Genomic DNA, 18,389 nt, shown 5'->3' on the forward strand with positions numbered 1-18,389 from the left:
ACGGTAATGTGTTAATAATTTCACACATAAGTCGCACCCCCGGCCGAACTATGAAAAAAACTGCAACTCATATTCCGAAAAATACAGTACTTATTAATCTTATACTTTAAGTACTAATTTCTTGTTGAGTCAGCATATATTTGTATCGTTTTGAGTTCATTTGCCTGACCGGTTCCTCAGGTGGATCAGCTGACCAAGGACTGGTCTGAGAGTTGGGGGGACAAGGAGGAGCTTCTGGAGCGGTACAGCGTCCACATGGACCGTCCAGCAGGGGTCCTCGTCAACTCTCTGCAGCCGCACCTGCTGGCCTTGGATGGAGACGTCCTGAGCACCGGCGTGGTCTTCTACCACCTCACGGTGCGGCCCGGGGGGTGGGGGGGATTGTGTGTTTGTTTGTTGTTGTTTTTTTAAATCTCACTCTTTAGTACAGTGGGTCTGGATTAGTTTTCGCCTCAAAGCTCACCTAAAGCGTGAGTGAAGAATGGGTGAAAAATGGCGTTAACTCATTTTGACCACCTTATAAGTCGGGAAAAGAAAGAGATGATGCAGTATCACCTGCTCACAGATGCCACCTGGCAGAGGTGGGTAGAGTAGCCAGAAATTGTACTCAAGTAAGAGTACTGTTACTTTACAGATGTATTACTAGAGTAAAAGTAAGGAGTAGTCACTCAAATATTTACTTGAGTAAAAGTAAAAAGTATGTCGTGAAAAAACTACTCAAGTACTGAGTAACTGATGAGTAACCTGTTTGTTTAATGATTACGGCAACAAGTAATGCACAAAAACATAAAAATAGCAACGAGCAAATTCAGAGCCAGGAATATCTCTTAAGCAACTAAAACAATAATATGTATTAAATAATAATACATTAAAATAAAAAAAAATTAAGGCAAATTGAGCCACAATAACTTAACAGCATCGTAGCCTCAGTAGGCATTTATTGATTGATTGATTAATTGATTGAAACTTGTATTAGTAGATTGCACAGTACAGTACATATTCTGTACAATTGACCACTAAATGGTAACACCCCAATAAGTTTTTCAACGTTAATCAATTACTTAATAAATGACCAAGTCGAGGTGATCTACCTCATATATACATACACACACATATCACATATATATATATATATATATATACCTTTATATATACAGTATATAATTTATATTTATTTATTTTGCCGTTTTTGCCGACATGTTAAAGGTGTTTTAATGAATATACATGCATGTTTAACATATAGATTCCTATCTTTCATGAAGACAAGAATATAAGTTGGTGTATTACCTGATTCTGATGACTTGCATTGATTGGAATCAGACAGTATAGTGCTGATAATGTCCACGTTTTCAAATGGAGGAGAAAAAAAGTTCCTCCTTCCTGTCTAATACCACATGAAAGTGGTTGGTTTTTGGCATCTTATTTGTCCAGCTTCCATATTCGTTTTTATACACTTTACAAGAAATACATTGGCGGCAAACTCCGTAGCTTGCTAGCTTGTTTGTGCTGGCTTTCGGAGACTCTTATTTTGTTAGCGCAGGCACGATGGAGCGGCGCTTTTATTGTGAAGACAGGAACTGTGCGATCAGTCTTTAGGCTTTTGATGGGAAGTACGGTTGAAATAAAAAGTGTCTCTTTTCCTTTACACTTTTGATTGATTGGTTGATTGATTGACACTTGTATTAGTAGATTGCACAGTACAGTACATATTCTGTACAATTGACCACTAAATGGTAACACCCCAATAAGTTTTTCAACATGTCGGGTTCTACGTGTGACGGTCATGTGACCGCCTGGCTCTGTTTGATTGGTCCAACGTCACCAGTGACTGCATGTGATTGGTGAAACGCAGGCATGCATAGTTCCTACTTTGAATGTGTGTCCGACAAAATCAAAACAAACAAAACGTGCATTAACAGATCGATAAAAAAAAGTAGCGAGTAGCGAGCTGAATGTAGATAAATGGAACGGAGTAAAAGTAGCCTTTCTTCTCTATAAATATACTCAAGTAAAAGTAAAAGTATGTTGCATAAAAACTACTCTTAGAAGTACAATTTATCCCAAAAGTTACTCAAGTAGATGTAACGGAGTAAATGTAGCGCGTTACTACCCACCTCTGCCACCTGGTGGTTGTTTGAGCAAACTGCAACCAACTTCCACTCCTTAACTACCAACCCCAAAAGCAGTGAAGTTGTCACGTTGTGTAAATAAATGTTAAATACAATGATTTGAAAATACTTTTCAACTTACCGTATTTCCTCGAATAGCCGCATGGGCGCTAATTCATTTAAAACTTATTCTCACTCCTGCACTTATTCAAGACATGTGGTAAAAGTAAGCAGGCGCTAAGAATTTTAAGACCTTTTCTCACCCCTGCGCTTACCAATGGCATGCGGTAAAAAATTGAGTGTGATTAAAAAAAAAAAAATTAATAAAATGTTTTGCCGCGGCCCGTTGTTTGGGGACCACTGCTCTACAACATGTCATCACCCCCACCTTTACATCACGCTATCTGCATGCCGGCCAGACGCACGCATTTCGCTGCTTCTCATACGAGATATAAAACAACTTTAACACTCTTACTAATATGCGCCACACTCTGTGAACCCACACCAAACAAGAATGACAAACACATTTCGGGAGAACATCGGGTCTGTAACACATTATCAACGCAGCATAGGGATTACCCAGAATGCCATGCATCCATGACTCTTGGCTATGTTATACACACGCGCCCCCAACCCCGATGCACGGAGAGGGGGCGGGGGGGTTTGGTGCTAGCGGGGTATATAATATAGCCAAGAGTCATAGATGCATGGCATTCTGGGTAAGTGTTATGTTGCGTTTATAATGTGTTACAAAGCCGATGTTCGCCCCGAAATGTGTTTGTCGTTCTTGTTTGGTGTGGGTTCACAGAGTATGGCGCATATTATTAAGAGTGTTAAAGTTGTTTTGTATCACAAGCATCAGTGTGATCTGTATGGCTGTGGAACAAGACCCCTGGTTTACACATAGTAAGAGCAACAAAAAAAACTCCTCCGCCATTTTGAAAAAGACGACAAGGGAAGCGTCCCTCGTGACGTCACAAATTTGACCCGGCGGTAAAAGTGAGCATGCGCTAATAAATTTGGGGAGCGAGTTTGACCCGGCAGTAATTCAAGTCAGGCGCGTACTATATGCCCGGCGGTAATTCAAGGAAATGCGGAATATTCAATTGAACAGACTGCAAAAACAAGATACTTCACATTGGAACTGGTAAACTTTGTTATTTTTGGCAAATATTAGCTCATTTGGAATTGGATGCCTGCAACATGTTTAAAAAAAGCTGGGACAAGTGGCAAAAAAGACTGGACATGTTGAGGAGTGATCATCAAACACTATAGCGGTATAGCTCGGTTGGTATAGCGGCCGTGCCAGCAACTTGAGGGTTGCAGGTTCGATCCCAGCTTCCGCCATCCTAGTCACTGCCGTTGTGTCCTTGGGCAATAAATGATAAATGGGTTGTACTTTTATAGCGCTTTTCTACCTTCAAGGTACTCAAAGCGCTTTGACACTACTTCCGACACTTTACCCACCTGCTCCCAGTGCCACCCACACTGGTTTAAATGTAACTTAGATATTGGGTTTCACTATGTAAAGCGCTTTGAGTCATTAGAGAAAAAGCGCTATATAAATATAATTCACTTCACTTCACTTATTTGGAATATCCCGCAGGTGAACGGGCTAATTGGGAACAGGTGGGTGTCCATAGTGTCCCCTCCACTATGTACGGAGCTCTCGCTACTATATTGGATCCACTATGGACTGGACTCCCACTGTTATGTTAGATCCATTATGGACTGGACTCTCACTATTATGTTAGATCCACTATGGACTGGACTCTCACTATTATGTTAGATCCACTATGGACTGGACTCTCACTATTATGTTAGATCCACTATGGACTGGACTCTCACTATTATGTTAGATCCACTATGGACTGGACTCCCACTGTTATGTTGGATCCACTATGGACTGGACTCTCACTGTTATGTTAGATCCACTATGGACTGGACTCTCACTATTATGTTAGATCCACTATGGACTGGACTCTCACTATTATGTTAGATCCACTATGGACTGGACTCTCACTATTATGTTAGATCCACTATGGACTGGACTCTCACTATTATGTTAGATCCACAATGGACTGGACTCTCACTATTATGTTAGATCCACTATGGACTGGACTCCCACTGTTATGTTAGATCCATTATGGACTGGACTCTCACTATTATGTTAGATCCACTATGGACTGGACTCTCACTATTATGTTAGATCCACTATGGACTGGACTCTCACTATTATGTTAGATCCACTATGGACTGGACTCTCACTATTATGTTAGATCCACTATGGACTGGACTCTCACTATTATGTTAGATCCACTATGGACTGGACTCTCACTATTATGTTAGATCCACTATGGACTGGACTCTCACTATTATGTTAGATCCACTATGGACTGGACTCTCACTATTATGTTAGATCCACTATGGACTGGACTCTCACTATTATGTTAGATCCACTATGGACTGGACTCTCACTATTATGTTAGATCCACTATGGACTGGACTCCCACTGTTATGTTAGATCCACTATGGACTGGACTCTCACTATTATGTTAGATCCACTATGAACTGGACTCTCACTATTATGTTAGATCCACTATGGACTGGACTCTCACTATTATGTTAGATCCATTATGGACTGGACTCTCACACTATTATGTTAGATCCACTATGGACTGGACTCTCACACTATTATGTTAGATCCACTACGGACTGGACTCTCTCACTATTATGTTAGATCCACTATGGACTGGACTCTCACTATTATGTTAGATCCACTATGGACTGGACTCTCACTATTATGTTAGATCCACTATGGACTGGACTCTCACTATTATGTTAGATCCACTATGGACTGGACTCTCACTATTATGTTAGATCCACTATGGACTGGACTCCCACTGTTATGTTAGATCCACTATGGACTGGACTCTCACTATTATGTTAGATCCATTATGGACTGGACTCTCACACTATTATGTTAGATCCACTATGGACTGGACTCTCTCACTATTATGTTAGATCCACTATGGACTGGACTCCCACTGTTATGTTAGATCCATTATGGACTGGACTCTCACTATTATGTTAGATCCACTATGGACTGGACTCTCACTATTATGTTAGATCCACTATGGACTGGACTCTCACTATTATGTTAGATCCACTATGGACTGGACTCTCACTATTATGTTAGATCCACTATGGACTGGACTCTCACTATTATGTTAGATCCACTATGGACTGGACTCTCACTATTATGTTAGATCCACTATGGACTGGACTCTCACTATTATGTTAGATCCACTATGGACTGGACTCTCACTATTATGTTAGATCCACTATGGACTGGACTCCCACTGTTATGTTAGATCCATTATGGACTGGACTCTCACTATTATGTTAGATCCACTATGGACTGGACTCTCACTATTATGTTAGATCCACTATGGACTGGACTCTCACTATTATGTTAGATCCACTATGGACTGGACTCCCACTGTTATGTTAGATCCACTATGGACTGGACTCTCACTATTATGTTAGATCCACTATGGACTGGACTCTCACTATTATGTTAGATCCACTATGGACTGGACTCTCACTATTATGTTAGATCCACTATGGACTGGACTCTCACTATTATGTTAGATCCACTATGGACTGGACTCTCACTATTATGTTAGATCCACTATGGACTGGACTCTCACTATTATGTTAGATCCACTATGGACTGGACTCCCACTGTTATGTTAGATCCACTATGGACTGGACTCTCACTATTATGTTAGATCCACTATGGACTGGACTCTCACTATTATGTTAGATCCACTATGGACTGGACTCTCACTATTATGTTAGATCCACTATGGACTGGACTCTCACTATTATGTTAGATCCACTATGGACTGGACTCTCACTATTATGTTAGATCCACTATGGACTGGACTCCCACTGTTATGTTAGATCCACTATGGACTGGACTCTCACACTATTATGTTAGATCCACTATGGACTGGACTCCCACTGTTATGTTAGATCCACTATGGACTGGACTCTCACTATTATGTTAGATCCACTATGGACTGGACTCTCACTATTATGTTAGATCCACTATGGACTGGACTCTCACTGTTATGTTAGATCCACTATGGACTGGACTCTCACACTATTATGTTAGATCCACTATGGACTGGACTCCCACTGTTATGTTAGATCCACTATGGACTGGACTCTCACTATTATGTTAGATCCACTATGGACTGGACTCTCACTATTATGTTAGATCCACTATGGACTGGACTCCCACTGTTATGTTAGATCCACTATGGACTGGACTCTCACTATTATGTTAGATCCACTATGGACTGGACTCTCACTATTATGTTAGATCCACTATGGACTGGACTCTCACTATTATGTTAGATCCACTATGGACTGGACTCTCACTATTATGTTAGATCCACTATGGACTGGACTCTCACTATTATGTTAGATCCACTATGGACTGGACTCCCACTGTTATGTTAGATCCACTATGGACTGGACTCTCACACTATTATGTTAGATCCACTATGGACTGGACTCCCACTGTTATGTTAGATCCACTATGGACTGGACTCTCACTATTATGTTAGATCCACTATGGACTGGACTCTCACTATTATGTTAGATCCACTATGGACTGGACTCTCACTATTATGTTAGATCCACTATGGACTGGACTCTCACTATTATGTTAGATCCACTATGGACTGGACTCTCACTGTTATGTTAGATCCACTATGGACTGGACTCTCACTATTATGTTAGATCCACTATGGACTGGACTCCCACTGTTATGTTGGATCCACTATGGACTGGACTCTCACACTATTATGTTAGATCCACTATGGACTGGACTCCCACTGTTATGTTAGATCCACTATGGACTGGACTCTCAATATTATGTTAGATCCACCATGGACTGGACTCTCACAATCATGTTAGATCCACTATGGACTGGACTCTCACTATTATGTTAGATCGACTATGGACTGGACTCTCACTATTATGTTAGATCCACTATGGACTGGACTCTCACTATTATGTTAGATCCACTATGGACTGGACTCTCACTATTATGTTAGATCCACTATGGACTGGACTCTCACTATTATGTTAGATCCACTATGGACTGGACTCTCACTATTATGTTAGATCCACTATGGACTGGACTCTCACTATTATGTTAGATCCACTATGGACTGGACTCTCACAATATCATATTAGACCTGCTCGACATCCATTGCTAGAAGGGGGAGGTTGCCCACATATGCAGTCCTCTCCAAGGTTTCTCATAGTCATTGTCACCAAAGTTCCACTGGGGTTTTTCCTTGACCTTATTTGAGACATTTGTGATTTAGGGCTGTATAAATAAACATTGATTGATTGATGATTGGGTTTGAAAGCAGCATCCGTGAAATGCTCAGTCATTCCCAAACAAGGACAGGGTGAGGGTCACCACTTTGTCAACTAATGCGTGAGTAAATTGTCGAACAGTTTTAAGAACAACATTTCTCAACCAGCTATTGCAAGGAATTTAGGGATTTCACCATCTACGGTACGTAATATCACCAAAAGGTTCGGAGAATGTGGAGAAATCACTAACCTTGGATCAGACTGCATCAAAAAGCGACATCAGTGTGTAAAGGATATCACCACATAGGGTCAGGAACACTTCAGAAAACCACTGTCAGTAACTACAGTTGCTCGCTACATCTCTAAATGCAAGTTACAACTCTACTATGCAAAGCCAAAGCTATTTATCAACAACACCCAGAAACGCCGCCGACTTGGCTGGGCCTGAGATCATCTAAGATGGACTGATGCAAAGTGGAAAACTGATCCGTGGTCCGACGAGTCCACATTTCAATTTTTTTGGGGGAAACTGTGGACGTCGTGTCCTCTGGACCAAAGAGGAAAAGAACCATCCGGATTGTTCTAGTGTAAAAGCCAGCATGTGTGATGGTATGGGGGTGCATTAGTGCCCAGGACATGGGTAACTTACACATCTGTGAAGGCACATACAGGCTTTGGAGCAACATATGTTGCCATCCAAGCAACGTTATCATGGACGCCCCTGCTTATTTCAGCAAGACAATGCCAAGCCACGTGTTACAACAGCGTGGCTTTGTAGTAAAATATTGCGGGTACTAGACTGGCCTGCCTGTAGTCCAGACCTGTCTCCCATGGAAAATGTGTGAAGGCTAAAATATGAGGCAGGAGACTGTTGAACAACTTCAGTTGTACATCAAGCAAGAATGGGAAATAATTCCACTTCAAAAATGTGTCTCCTCAGTTCCCAAACCTTTACTGAGTGTTGTTAAAAGGAAAGGCCATGTAACACACTGGTAAAATGCACCTGTGACTGCCATTAAATTCTAAGTTACTCCACAGAATCAGCACCTCCAAGTCCGAGTCCATGGTTCTCGCCCGGAAAAGGGTGGAGTGCCATCGCCGGGTTGGGGAGGAGACCCTGCCCCAAGTGGAGGAGTTCAAGTACCTAGGAGTCTTGTTCACGAGTGAGGGAAGAGTGGATGGTGAGATCGACAGGCGGATCGGTGCGGCGTCTTCAGTAATGCGGACGCTGTATCGATCCGTTGTGGTGAAGAAGGAGCTGAGCCGGAAGGCAAAGCTCTCAATTTACCGGTCAATCTACGTTCCCATCCTCACCTATGGTCATGAGCTTTGGGTCATGACCGAAAGGATAAGATCACGGGTACAAGCGGCCCAAATGAGTTTGGGTCTCTCCCTTAGAGATAGTGAAGTGAAGTGAATTATATTTATATAGCACTTTTTCTCTAGTGACTCAGGGCGCTTTACATAGTGAAACCCAATATCTAAGTTACATTTAAAGCAGTGTGGGTGGCACTGGGAGCAGGTGGGTAAAGTGTCTTGCCCAAGGACACAACGGCAGTGACTAGGATGGCAGAAGCGGGAATCGAACCTGCAACCCTCAAGTTGCTGGCACGGCCACTCTACCAACCGAGCTAAACCGCCCGAGATAGGGTGAGAAGCTCTGCCATCCGGGAGGAACTCAAAGTAAAGCCGCTGCTCCTCCACATGGAGAGGAGCCAGATGAGGTGGCTCGGGCATCTGGTCAGGATGCCACCCGAACGCCTTTAGGTCACGTCCAACCGGTAGGAGGCCACGGGGAAGACCCAGGACACGTTGGGAAGAATATGTCTCCCGGCTGGTCTGGGAACGCCTCGGGATCCCCCGGGAAGAGCTAGACAAAGTGGCTGGGGAGAGGGAAGTCTGGGCTTCCCTGCTTAGGCTGCTGCCCCCGCGACCCGACCTCGGATCGGAAGAAGATGGATGGATGGATTTGCAAAAACAAAAAAAGTTTCTCAGTGTGAACATGAAGTATCTTGTCCTTGCAGTCTATTCAATTGAATATAAGTTGGAAAGGATTTGCAAATCATTGTATTCTCTTTTTATTTACCTTTTACACCAGGGGTGCCCATTACGTCGATGGCGAGCTACCAGTCGACCGCGGGGGGTGTGTCAGTCCATCTCCAGCCAGGCTTTTAAAAAAAATAGACCTAAAAATGAGTGATCATCAATCTTCACCAAGACGTCACTTAAATGACATTCACGGTACCGGAGGGTCTTGTGAGATGACGCTGGCTGCTGCAAGATCATTATTATGAAAATATGACCGAGAGGAAGGCGAGAAACACTTTTTATTTCAACAGACTCTCGCGCCGTACCTTCCGTCAAAACTCTAAAGGCCGACTGCACATTTCCTATCTTCACAATAAAAGCCCTGCTTCATGCTGCCTGCACTAACTAAATACAGAGTCTGGGAAAACTGGCGTGCACAAGCGATCCCTCAGAAAGCTGGCGTGCACATCACTTGTGCACGCCAGCTTTCCGAGACTCTTATTTTGTTAGCGCAGGCAGCATGAAGCAGGGCTTTTATTGCGAAGATAGGAAATGTGCAGTCGGCCTTTAGAGTTTGGACGGAAGGGACGGCGCGAACGTCTGTTGAAATAAAAAGTGTTTCTCGCCTTCCTCTCTGTCATTTTTTCATAATAATGAACTGGCAGCAGCCAGCGTCATCTCACAAGACCCTCGGGTGCCGTGAATGTCAATCAATCAATCAATCAATGTTTATTTATATAGCCCCAAATCACAAATGTCTCAAAGGACTGCACAAATCATTACGACTACAACATCCTCGGAAGAACCCACAAAAGGGCAAGGAAAACTCACACCCAGTGGGCAGGGAGAATTCACATCCAGTGGGACGCCAGTGACAATGCTGACTATGAGAAACCTTGGAGAGGACCTCAGATGTGGGCAACCCCCCCCCTCTAGGGGACCGAAAGCAATGGATGTCGAGCGGGTCTAACATGATACTGTGAAAGTTCAATCCATAGTGGCTCCAAGACAGCAGTGAGAGTCCCGTCCACAGGAAACCATCTCAAGCGGATCAGCAGCGTAGAGATGTCCCCAACCGATACAGGCGAGCGGTCCATCCTGGGTCCCGACGAGCGGTCCATCCTGGGTCTCGACTCTGGACAGTCAGTGCTTCATCCATGGTCATCGGACCGGACCCCCTCCACAAGGGAGGGGGGGACATAGGAGAAAGAAAAGAAGCGGCAGATCAACTGGTCTAAAAAGGAGGTCTATTTAAAGGCTAGAGTATACAGATGAGTTTTAAGATGAGACTTAAATGCTTCTACTGAGGTAGCATCTCGAACTGTTAATCAAGCAAGCTACGGAATTTGCCGCCAATGTTTTTCTTGTAAAGTGTATGGAAGCTGGATGAATTAGATGCCAAAATCCAACCACTTTCATGTGGTATTGTACAGAAAGGACCACTTTTTTTCTCCTCCATTTGAAAATGTGGGCGTTATCATCATTACTGTCTGATTCCAATCAATGCAAGTCATCAGAATCAGGTAATACACCAACTTATATTCTTGTCTTGGTGAAAGAAAGACATCTATATGTGTTACACATGCTTGTATTATCATTAAACACATTTAACTTGTTTACAAAAATGTCTCTTTCATAAATAAATAAATATAAATGATATATATAAATGAGGTAGATCCCCTCGAGTTGGTCAATTGAAAAGTAGCTCGCCTGCAGAAAAAGTGTGGGCACCCCTGATGTACACAACTTCACTGGTGTTGGGGTTTATATACTTATCCTTCAGGCACACGCAGGATTCTCACAGGTATAAGGCAAAAAATGGATCCAGACCGATTTTAAATGCTTTTTTTTCCTGTCTGTTCTTTGCACGGGCGCTTCTTTTTCCACTTGAAGCCAACTAAATTCCTCTCTTTCCTCGACTAGATTCTTACTTCCTCGTGCTAGAAAAGCTGTAGAGAAGGCAAAGGTGCGTTTCTGACTTCTCTGTCCGCTCTCTCCCTTCAAACTCACCCCCGCTGACTGAAGCTTGTGTCGATTGTGGCAAGCGCGCCCTCACGGCCTGACACACACACGCCTTTAATCCCCTTTTACGTCACACCTCATAATAAACAGCCTTGATTAGAAAAAGTGCAATTTTAAAGCGCTGGAATATTTTTGTATGATAAAGTTGGAATGCACTTTAATTATTATTCACATTTGTGTTACAGGAAGGACTGACCCGCATTGGACCTCGCGGCCAGTTTAAAGAACCACAAATTGGTACAACTCTCACAGCTACATGAATAGTTCACTCATTAATATTTGCTTACTGTAAATGGGTGCATGGTCTACAAAAAGCAAATAACCGCAGCTTTGTAATTTAGCGGCAGGTCAAAAGACACGACAACTCCACAAAATTTGAAAGTATTTTGAGTAGAGATGTCTGATAATGGCTTTTTTTTTGCCGGTATAGCTCGGTTGGTAGAGGGTTGCAGGTTCGATTCCCGCTTGTGCCATCCTAGTCACTGCCGTTGTGTCCTTGGGCAAGACACTTTACGCACCTGCTCCCAGTGCCACCCACACTGGTTTAAATGTAACTTAGATATTGGGTTTCACTATGTAAAGCGCTTTGAGTCACTTGAGAAAAGCGCTATATAAATATAATTCACTTCACTTCACTTTGTTGCAGCAGTGTAGCGTGCAAGGACGGGAGTGGAAGAAGTGTCAAAAGATGGCGCTAACTGTTTTAATGACATATCTCGGTTGGTAGAGTGGCCGTGCCAGCAACTTGAGGGTTGCAGGTTCGATTCCCGCTTCCGCCATCCTAGTCACTGCCGTTGTGTCCTTGGGCAAGACACTTTACCCACCTGCTCCCAGTGCCACCCGCACTGGTTTAAATGTAACTTAGATATTGGGTGTCACTATGTAAAGCGCTTTGAGTCACTTGAGAAAAGCGCTATATAAATATAATTCACTTCACTTCACTTTGTTGCAGCGGTGTAGCGTGCAAGGACGGGAGTGGAAGAAGTGTCAAAAGATGGCGCTAACTGTTTTAATGACATAGCTCGGTTGGTAGAGTGGCTGTGCCAGCAACTTGAGGATTGCAGGTTCGATTCCCGCTTGTGCCATCCTAGTCACTGCCGTTGTGTCCTTGGGCAAGACACTTTACGCACCTGCTCCCAGTGCCACCCACACTGGTTTAAATGTAACTTAGATATTGGCTTTCACTATGTAAAGCGCTTTGAGTCACTTGAGAAAAGCGCTATATAAATATAATTCACTTCACTTTGTTGCAGCAGTGTAGCGTGCAAGGACGGGAGTGGAAGAAGTGTCAAAAGATGGCGCTAACTGTTTTAATGACATAGCTCGGTTGGTAGAGTGGCCGTGCCAGCAACTTGAGGGTTGCAGGTTCGATTCCCGCTTCCGCCATCCTAGTCACTGCCGTTGTGTCCTTGGGCAAGACACTTTACCCACCTGCTCCCAGTGCCACCCACACTGGTTTAAATGTAACTTAGATATTGGGTGTCACTATGTAAAGCGCTTTGAGTCACTTGAGAAAAGCGCTATATAAATATAATTCACTTCACTTCACTTTGTTGCAGCGGTGTAGCGTGCAAGGACGGGAGTGGAAGAAGTGTCAAAAGATGGCGCTAACTGTTTTAATGACATATCTCGGTTGGTAGAGTGGCCGTGCCAGCAACTTGAGGGTTGCAGGTTCGATTCCCGCTTCCGCCATCCTAGTCACTGCCGTTGTGTCCTTGGGCAAGACACTTTACCCACCTGCTCCCAGTGCCACCCACACTGGTTTAAATGTAACTTAGATATTGGGTTTCACTATGTAAAGCGCTTTGAGTCACTTGAGAAAAGCGCTATATAAATATAATTCACTTCAACTCTTAATTACCGGTTCCCATATCAACCGATATATACAGTGGTGGAATGAACACATTATTATGCCTCATGTTGTTGTGATGCCCCGCTGGATGCATTAAACAATGCAACAAGGTTTTACAAAATAAATCAACTCAAGTTGTGGGAAAAAAGTGCCAACATGGCGCTGCCATATTTATTATTGAAGTCACAAAGTGCATTATTTTTTTTTAACATGCCTCAAAATAGCAGCTTGGAATATTGGGTATTTGATGTTGTGTGACGGTGCGGATGTTCTCCCGAAATGTGTTTATCATATTTGTTTGGTGTGGCTCCACAGTATGGCGCATATTTGTAACAGTGTAACAGACGCTTGTGCGTTTTTTTTCTCCCGCTTTCTAATGCACTCCAAAATTTATAGAAGCCTGTTTCCGCCGCTAAAAAAGATAAAAAGTATAAAAAAATAAGCCAAAATTGTTAGAGTAAAAAGTCGAATCTACAAGACAAAAAGTCATAATTATGAGATTAAAAAGTCAAAAATGATGAGTTAAAAGTCATAATTATGAGATTAAAAGTAAAACATTATGAGATAAAGTCTTAATTATGAGATATTAAGTCAAAATGCGAAATGAGTTTAAATAATAAGATAAAAAACTCAAATTATGAGATTAAAAATCAAAAATATGAGCTGAAAAGTTGAAAATTGTTAAATGAAAGTCAGGATTATGAGCTAAAACGTTGAAATAATGAGATGAAAATTAAAAAATGATGAAATAATAAATCAAAATTATGAACCAAAAGTCATAATTATGAGATTGAAAGTCAAAATTATGATATTATGTCTTAATTATGAGATAATAAGTCAACATGTGAAAATAGTTTAAAAAATTAGATAAAACATTCAAATTGTGAGATTCAAAATCGAAATAATGAGATAAAAAGTTTAAATAATGAGATGAAAAGTCGAAAATTATGAAATAAAAAGTCAAAATGATGAGCTAAAAGTCATAATTATTGGATTAAAAGTCACATTTATAAGATAAAGTCTTAATTATGAGATAATAAGTCAAAATATGAAAATAGTGTAAATAATGAGATAAAAAAATCAAATTATGAGATTTAAAATCGAAATTATGAGATAAAAAGTCAGGATTATGAGATAAAAAATTGGAATGAGATGAAAAGTCAGAAATTATGAAATACAAAGTCAAAATTGTGGGCCAAAAGTCATAATTATGAGATTAAAAGTCAAATTATGAGCCAAAAGTCATAATTATGAAATAATAAATCAACATGTGAAAATAGTTTAAATAATGGCATAAAGAATTTAAATTGTGAGATTAAACATCGAAAAAATGAGATGAAAAGTCAAAAATTATTAAATAAAAATTCCATCCATCCATCCATCCATTTTCTTCCGCTTGTCCCTTTCGGGGTCGCGGGGGTGCTGGAAAATCAGACAGAAGGTGGAGTACATCCTGGACAAGTCGCCATCTCATCACAGGGCCAACACAGATGGACAATTATTAAATAACAATTATGAGATAAGAAAGCCATAATTATTTATGGAAGCCCATTTACTCCACTAAAAAAATACCCCAATGTATCAAAAATCATAATTATGAAAATCTAAATTATGAGATAAAAAGTTGAAATAATGAGATAAAAAGTCAAAATTATGAGTTAAAGTCTTAATTATGAGATGAATCAGACTGCGAAAATAGTTTAAATAATGAAATAAAAAATTCAAATTATGAGATTAAAAATCGAAAATATTAGATGAAAAGTCAAAAAATAATAAATAAAAATTATGAAATAGGAAAGCCATAATTATTTATAGAAGCCTGTTTACTCAACTAAAAATACCCCAATCTATCAAAAATCATCATTATGAAAATCTAAATTATGAGATTAAAAATCGAAATTCTGAAATAATGAGATGAAAAGTCTAAATTATGAGTTATAGTCTTAATTTTGAGATAATCGGTCGAAATATGGAAAAAAGTTTAAATAATGAGATAAAAACTCAAATCTATTACACAAAAAGTCCAAATTATGAGAGGAAAGCCATAATTATTTATGGAAACCTGTTAACTCCACTTAAAATACCCCAATGTATCAAAAAATCATCATTATGGAAATCTAATTTATGAGATAAAAAGTTGAAAATTATAAAACAAAAAGTCAGAATTATGAGATAAAAAGTTGAAATTATGAAATACAAAGTCAAAATTATGATCCAAAAGTCATAATTATGAGATTAAAAGACAAAAATATGAGATAAATTCTTAATTATGAGATAATGAGTGAAAATGGGAAAATAGTTTAAATAATGAGATAAACATTTCAAATTGAGATTAAAAATTTAAATAATGAGATGAAAAGTCAAAAGTTATTCAATTAAAATTATGAAATAAGAAAACCATAATTATTTATAGAGCCTGTTTACTCCACTAAAAATACCCGAAAATCTAAATTATGAGATTAAAATTCTAAATTATGAGATAAAAAAAATCAAAATTTTGAGATAAATAGTTGAAATAATGAGAGGAAAAGTCAAAATTATGAGTTAGTCTTAATTCTGAGATAATCGGTTGAAATATGGAAAAAAAAGTTTAAATAATGAGATAAATGTCATAAATATTTGAGATAATAAACTGAAATTATGAGACAAAATGTCAAAATGATTACATAAAATGTAAAAATTATATGGAAGCCTGTTTACTCCACTAAAAATACCCCAATGTATCAAAAATCATCATTATGAAAATTAAAATTATGAGATTAAAAAATCTAAATTGTGAGATAAAAAGTTGAAATAATGAGATAAGAAGTTTAAATGATGAGACAAAAATTCAAAAATTTCAAAATAAAAAGTCATAATTATGAGATTAAAAAAAAAATCTAAATTATGAAACAAGATGATTGAAATTATTAGATAAGAAAGTCAAAATTATGAGTTAGTCTTAATTCTGAGATAATCGGTTGAAATATGGAAAAAAAAGTTTAAATAATGAGATAAATGTCATAAATATTTAAGATAATAAACTGAAATTATGAGACAAAATGTCAAAATGATTACATAAAATGTAAAAATTATATGGAAGCCTGTTTACTCCACTAAAAATACCCCAATGTATCAAAAATCATTATGAAAATTAAAATTATGAGATTAAAAAATCGAAATTGTGAGATAAAAAGTTGAAATATTGAGATAAGAAGTTTAAATGAGACAAAAATTCAAAAATTATGAAATAAAAAGTCTTAATTATGAGATTAAAAAAAAATCTAAATTATGAAACAAGATGATTGAAATTATTAGATAAGAAAGTCAAAATTATGAGTTAGTCTTAATTCTGAGATAATCGGTTGAAATATGGAAAAAAAAGTTTAAATAATGAGACAAAATGTCAAAATGATTACATAAAATGTAAAAATTATATGGAAGCCTGTTTACTCCACTAAAAATACCCCAATGTATCAAGAATCCTTATGAAAATTAAAATTATGAGATTAAAAAATTGAAATTGTGAGATAAAAAGTTGAAATATTGAGATAAGAAGTTTAAATGATGAGACAAAAATTCAAAAATTTCGAAATAAAAAGTCATAATTATGAGATTAAAAAAAAATCTAAATTATGAAACAAGATAATTGAAATTATTAGATAAGAAAGTCAAAATTATGAGTTAGTCTTAATTCTGAGATAATCGGTTGAAATATGGAAAAAAAAGTTTAAATGAGATAAATGTCATAAATATTTGAGATAATAAACTGAAATTATGAGACAAAATGTCAAAATGATTACATAAAATGTAAAAATTATATGGAAGCCTGTTTACTCCACTAAAAATACCCCAATGTATCAAGAATCCTTATGAAAATTAAAATTATGAGATTAAAAAATCTAAATTGTGAGATAAAAAGTTGAAATATTGAGATAAGAAGTTTAAATGATCAGACAAAAATTCAAAAATTATGAAATAAAAAGTCATAATTATGAGATTAAAAAAAAAAAAATCAAAATTATGAAATAATATAATTGAAATTATTAGATAAGAAAGTCAAAATTATGGGATTAAAAACTCACAATTGTGTATCAAAGCCCGTTTCCACCGCAAAAAAATGTGAATTATGTCCGACATGATTTATGAGATTTAAAACTGGAATGAAAATGAAATTATTATTTGAGTCGGAATTATGAGATAACAAGTCATAATTTTGTGTGGAAAATACCCCGACAGAAGTCATATTTAAGTTGAAAAGATGTGTTAGAAAGTCGGAATGACCCGTGTTGCCCGTCACGTCACGTCTGGTTGCAGACTTGTCACCGGCACAAGCACTTGGTGGGCAAACAAGCATGTTCCTAGCAGACTGCCTCTGTGCAGTGTTACAATTGTCCATGCCATCCCAGCAAGAATGTCTGATAAAGTTCTAGAAAAAGGAAGACTCACCTTTTCAAAATGCTCGAGCTCGATGCTAATTGACACTGGATATGTCAGACTGAATAGCATTAGTACCAGGAACTGGTACTGTGAGGGTGTAAGTATGACCATACCCATCCCTTTAATTAACACTTTTTTAAATCTGCTTACAGTTCTTCAGGGCGGCGCTAGCTGCGAGGTGGAGAACGACGGAGGCGTGGTCACCCTCAGACCGCTGCCGGGTTGCGTGTGCCTTATTGACGACAGGGAAGTCTCCGAGCCCTGCAGACTGGCGCAAGGTCAGCTTTCGCATGTGATAGTAGTCAGTTCCTAATGCATTTGGAGTGTATTAATGTTGTTTAACAGTCCGAGGTCTCCGTTGTGGTATTGTAGGCTTCATATTTTCAAGGCAGGCCAGTCTAGTACCTACACTTTTTTACTATGAAGCCACGCTGTTGTAATCACATGGCTTTGGTATTGTCTTGTTGAAATAAGCAGGGGCGTCCATGATAAAAACATATGTTGCTTCAAAACCTGTATGGACCTTTCAGCATTAATGATGCCTTCACAGATGTGTA

At 39.1% G+C, this 18,389-nt stretch overlaps 1 protein-coding gene across 1 annotated transcript in view; it reads left to right on the forward strand.

Moving 5' to 3' along the window:
- stard9 (StAR-related lipid transfer (START) domain containing 9) overlaps window positions 1-18,389 on the forward strand; it is a 131,481-nt gene that overhangs the window by 90,523 nt on the left and 22,569 nt on the right. Inside the window, exons 15-17 of the mRNA XM_061896276.1 lie at window positions 181-357; window positions 11,747-11,798; window positions 17,985-18,110. Coding sequence (XP_061752260.1) covers window positions 181-357; window positions 11,747-11,798; window positions 17,985-18,110 — 355 coding nt within the window. The remainder of the gene's footprint in view (window positions 1-180; window positions 358-11,746; window positions 11,799-17,984; window positions 18,111-18,389) is intronic.

The sequence above is a fragment of the Nerophis ophidion genome, linkage group LG03 (assembly GCF_033978795.1).
Source record: "Nerophis ophidion isolate RoL-2023_Sa linkage group LG03, RoL_Noph_v1.0, whole genome shotgun sequence".
Classification (NCBI taxonomy): Eukaryota; Metazoa; Chordata; class Actinopteri; order Syngnathiformes; family Syngnathidae; genus Nerophis; species Nerophis ophidion.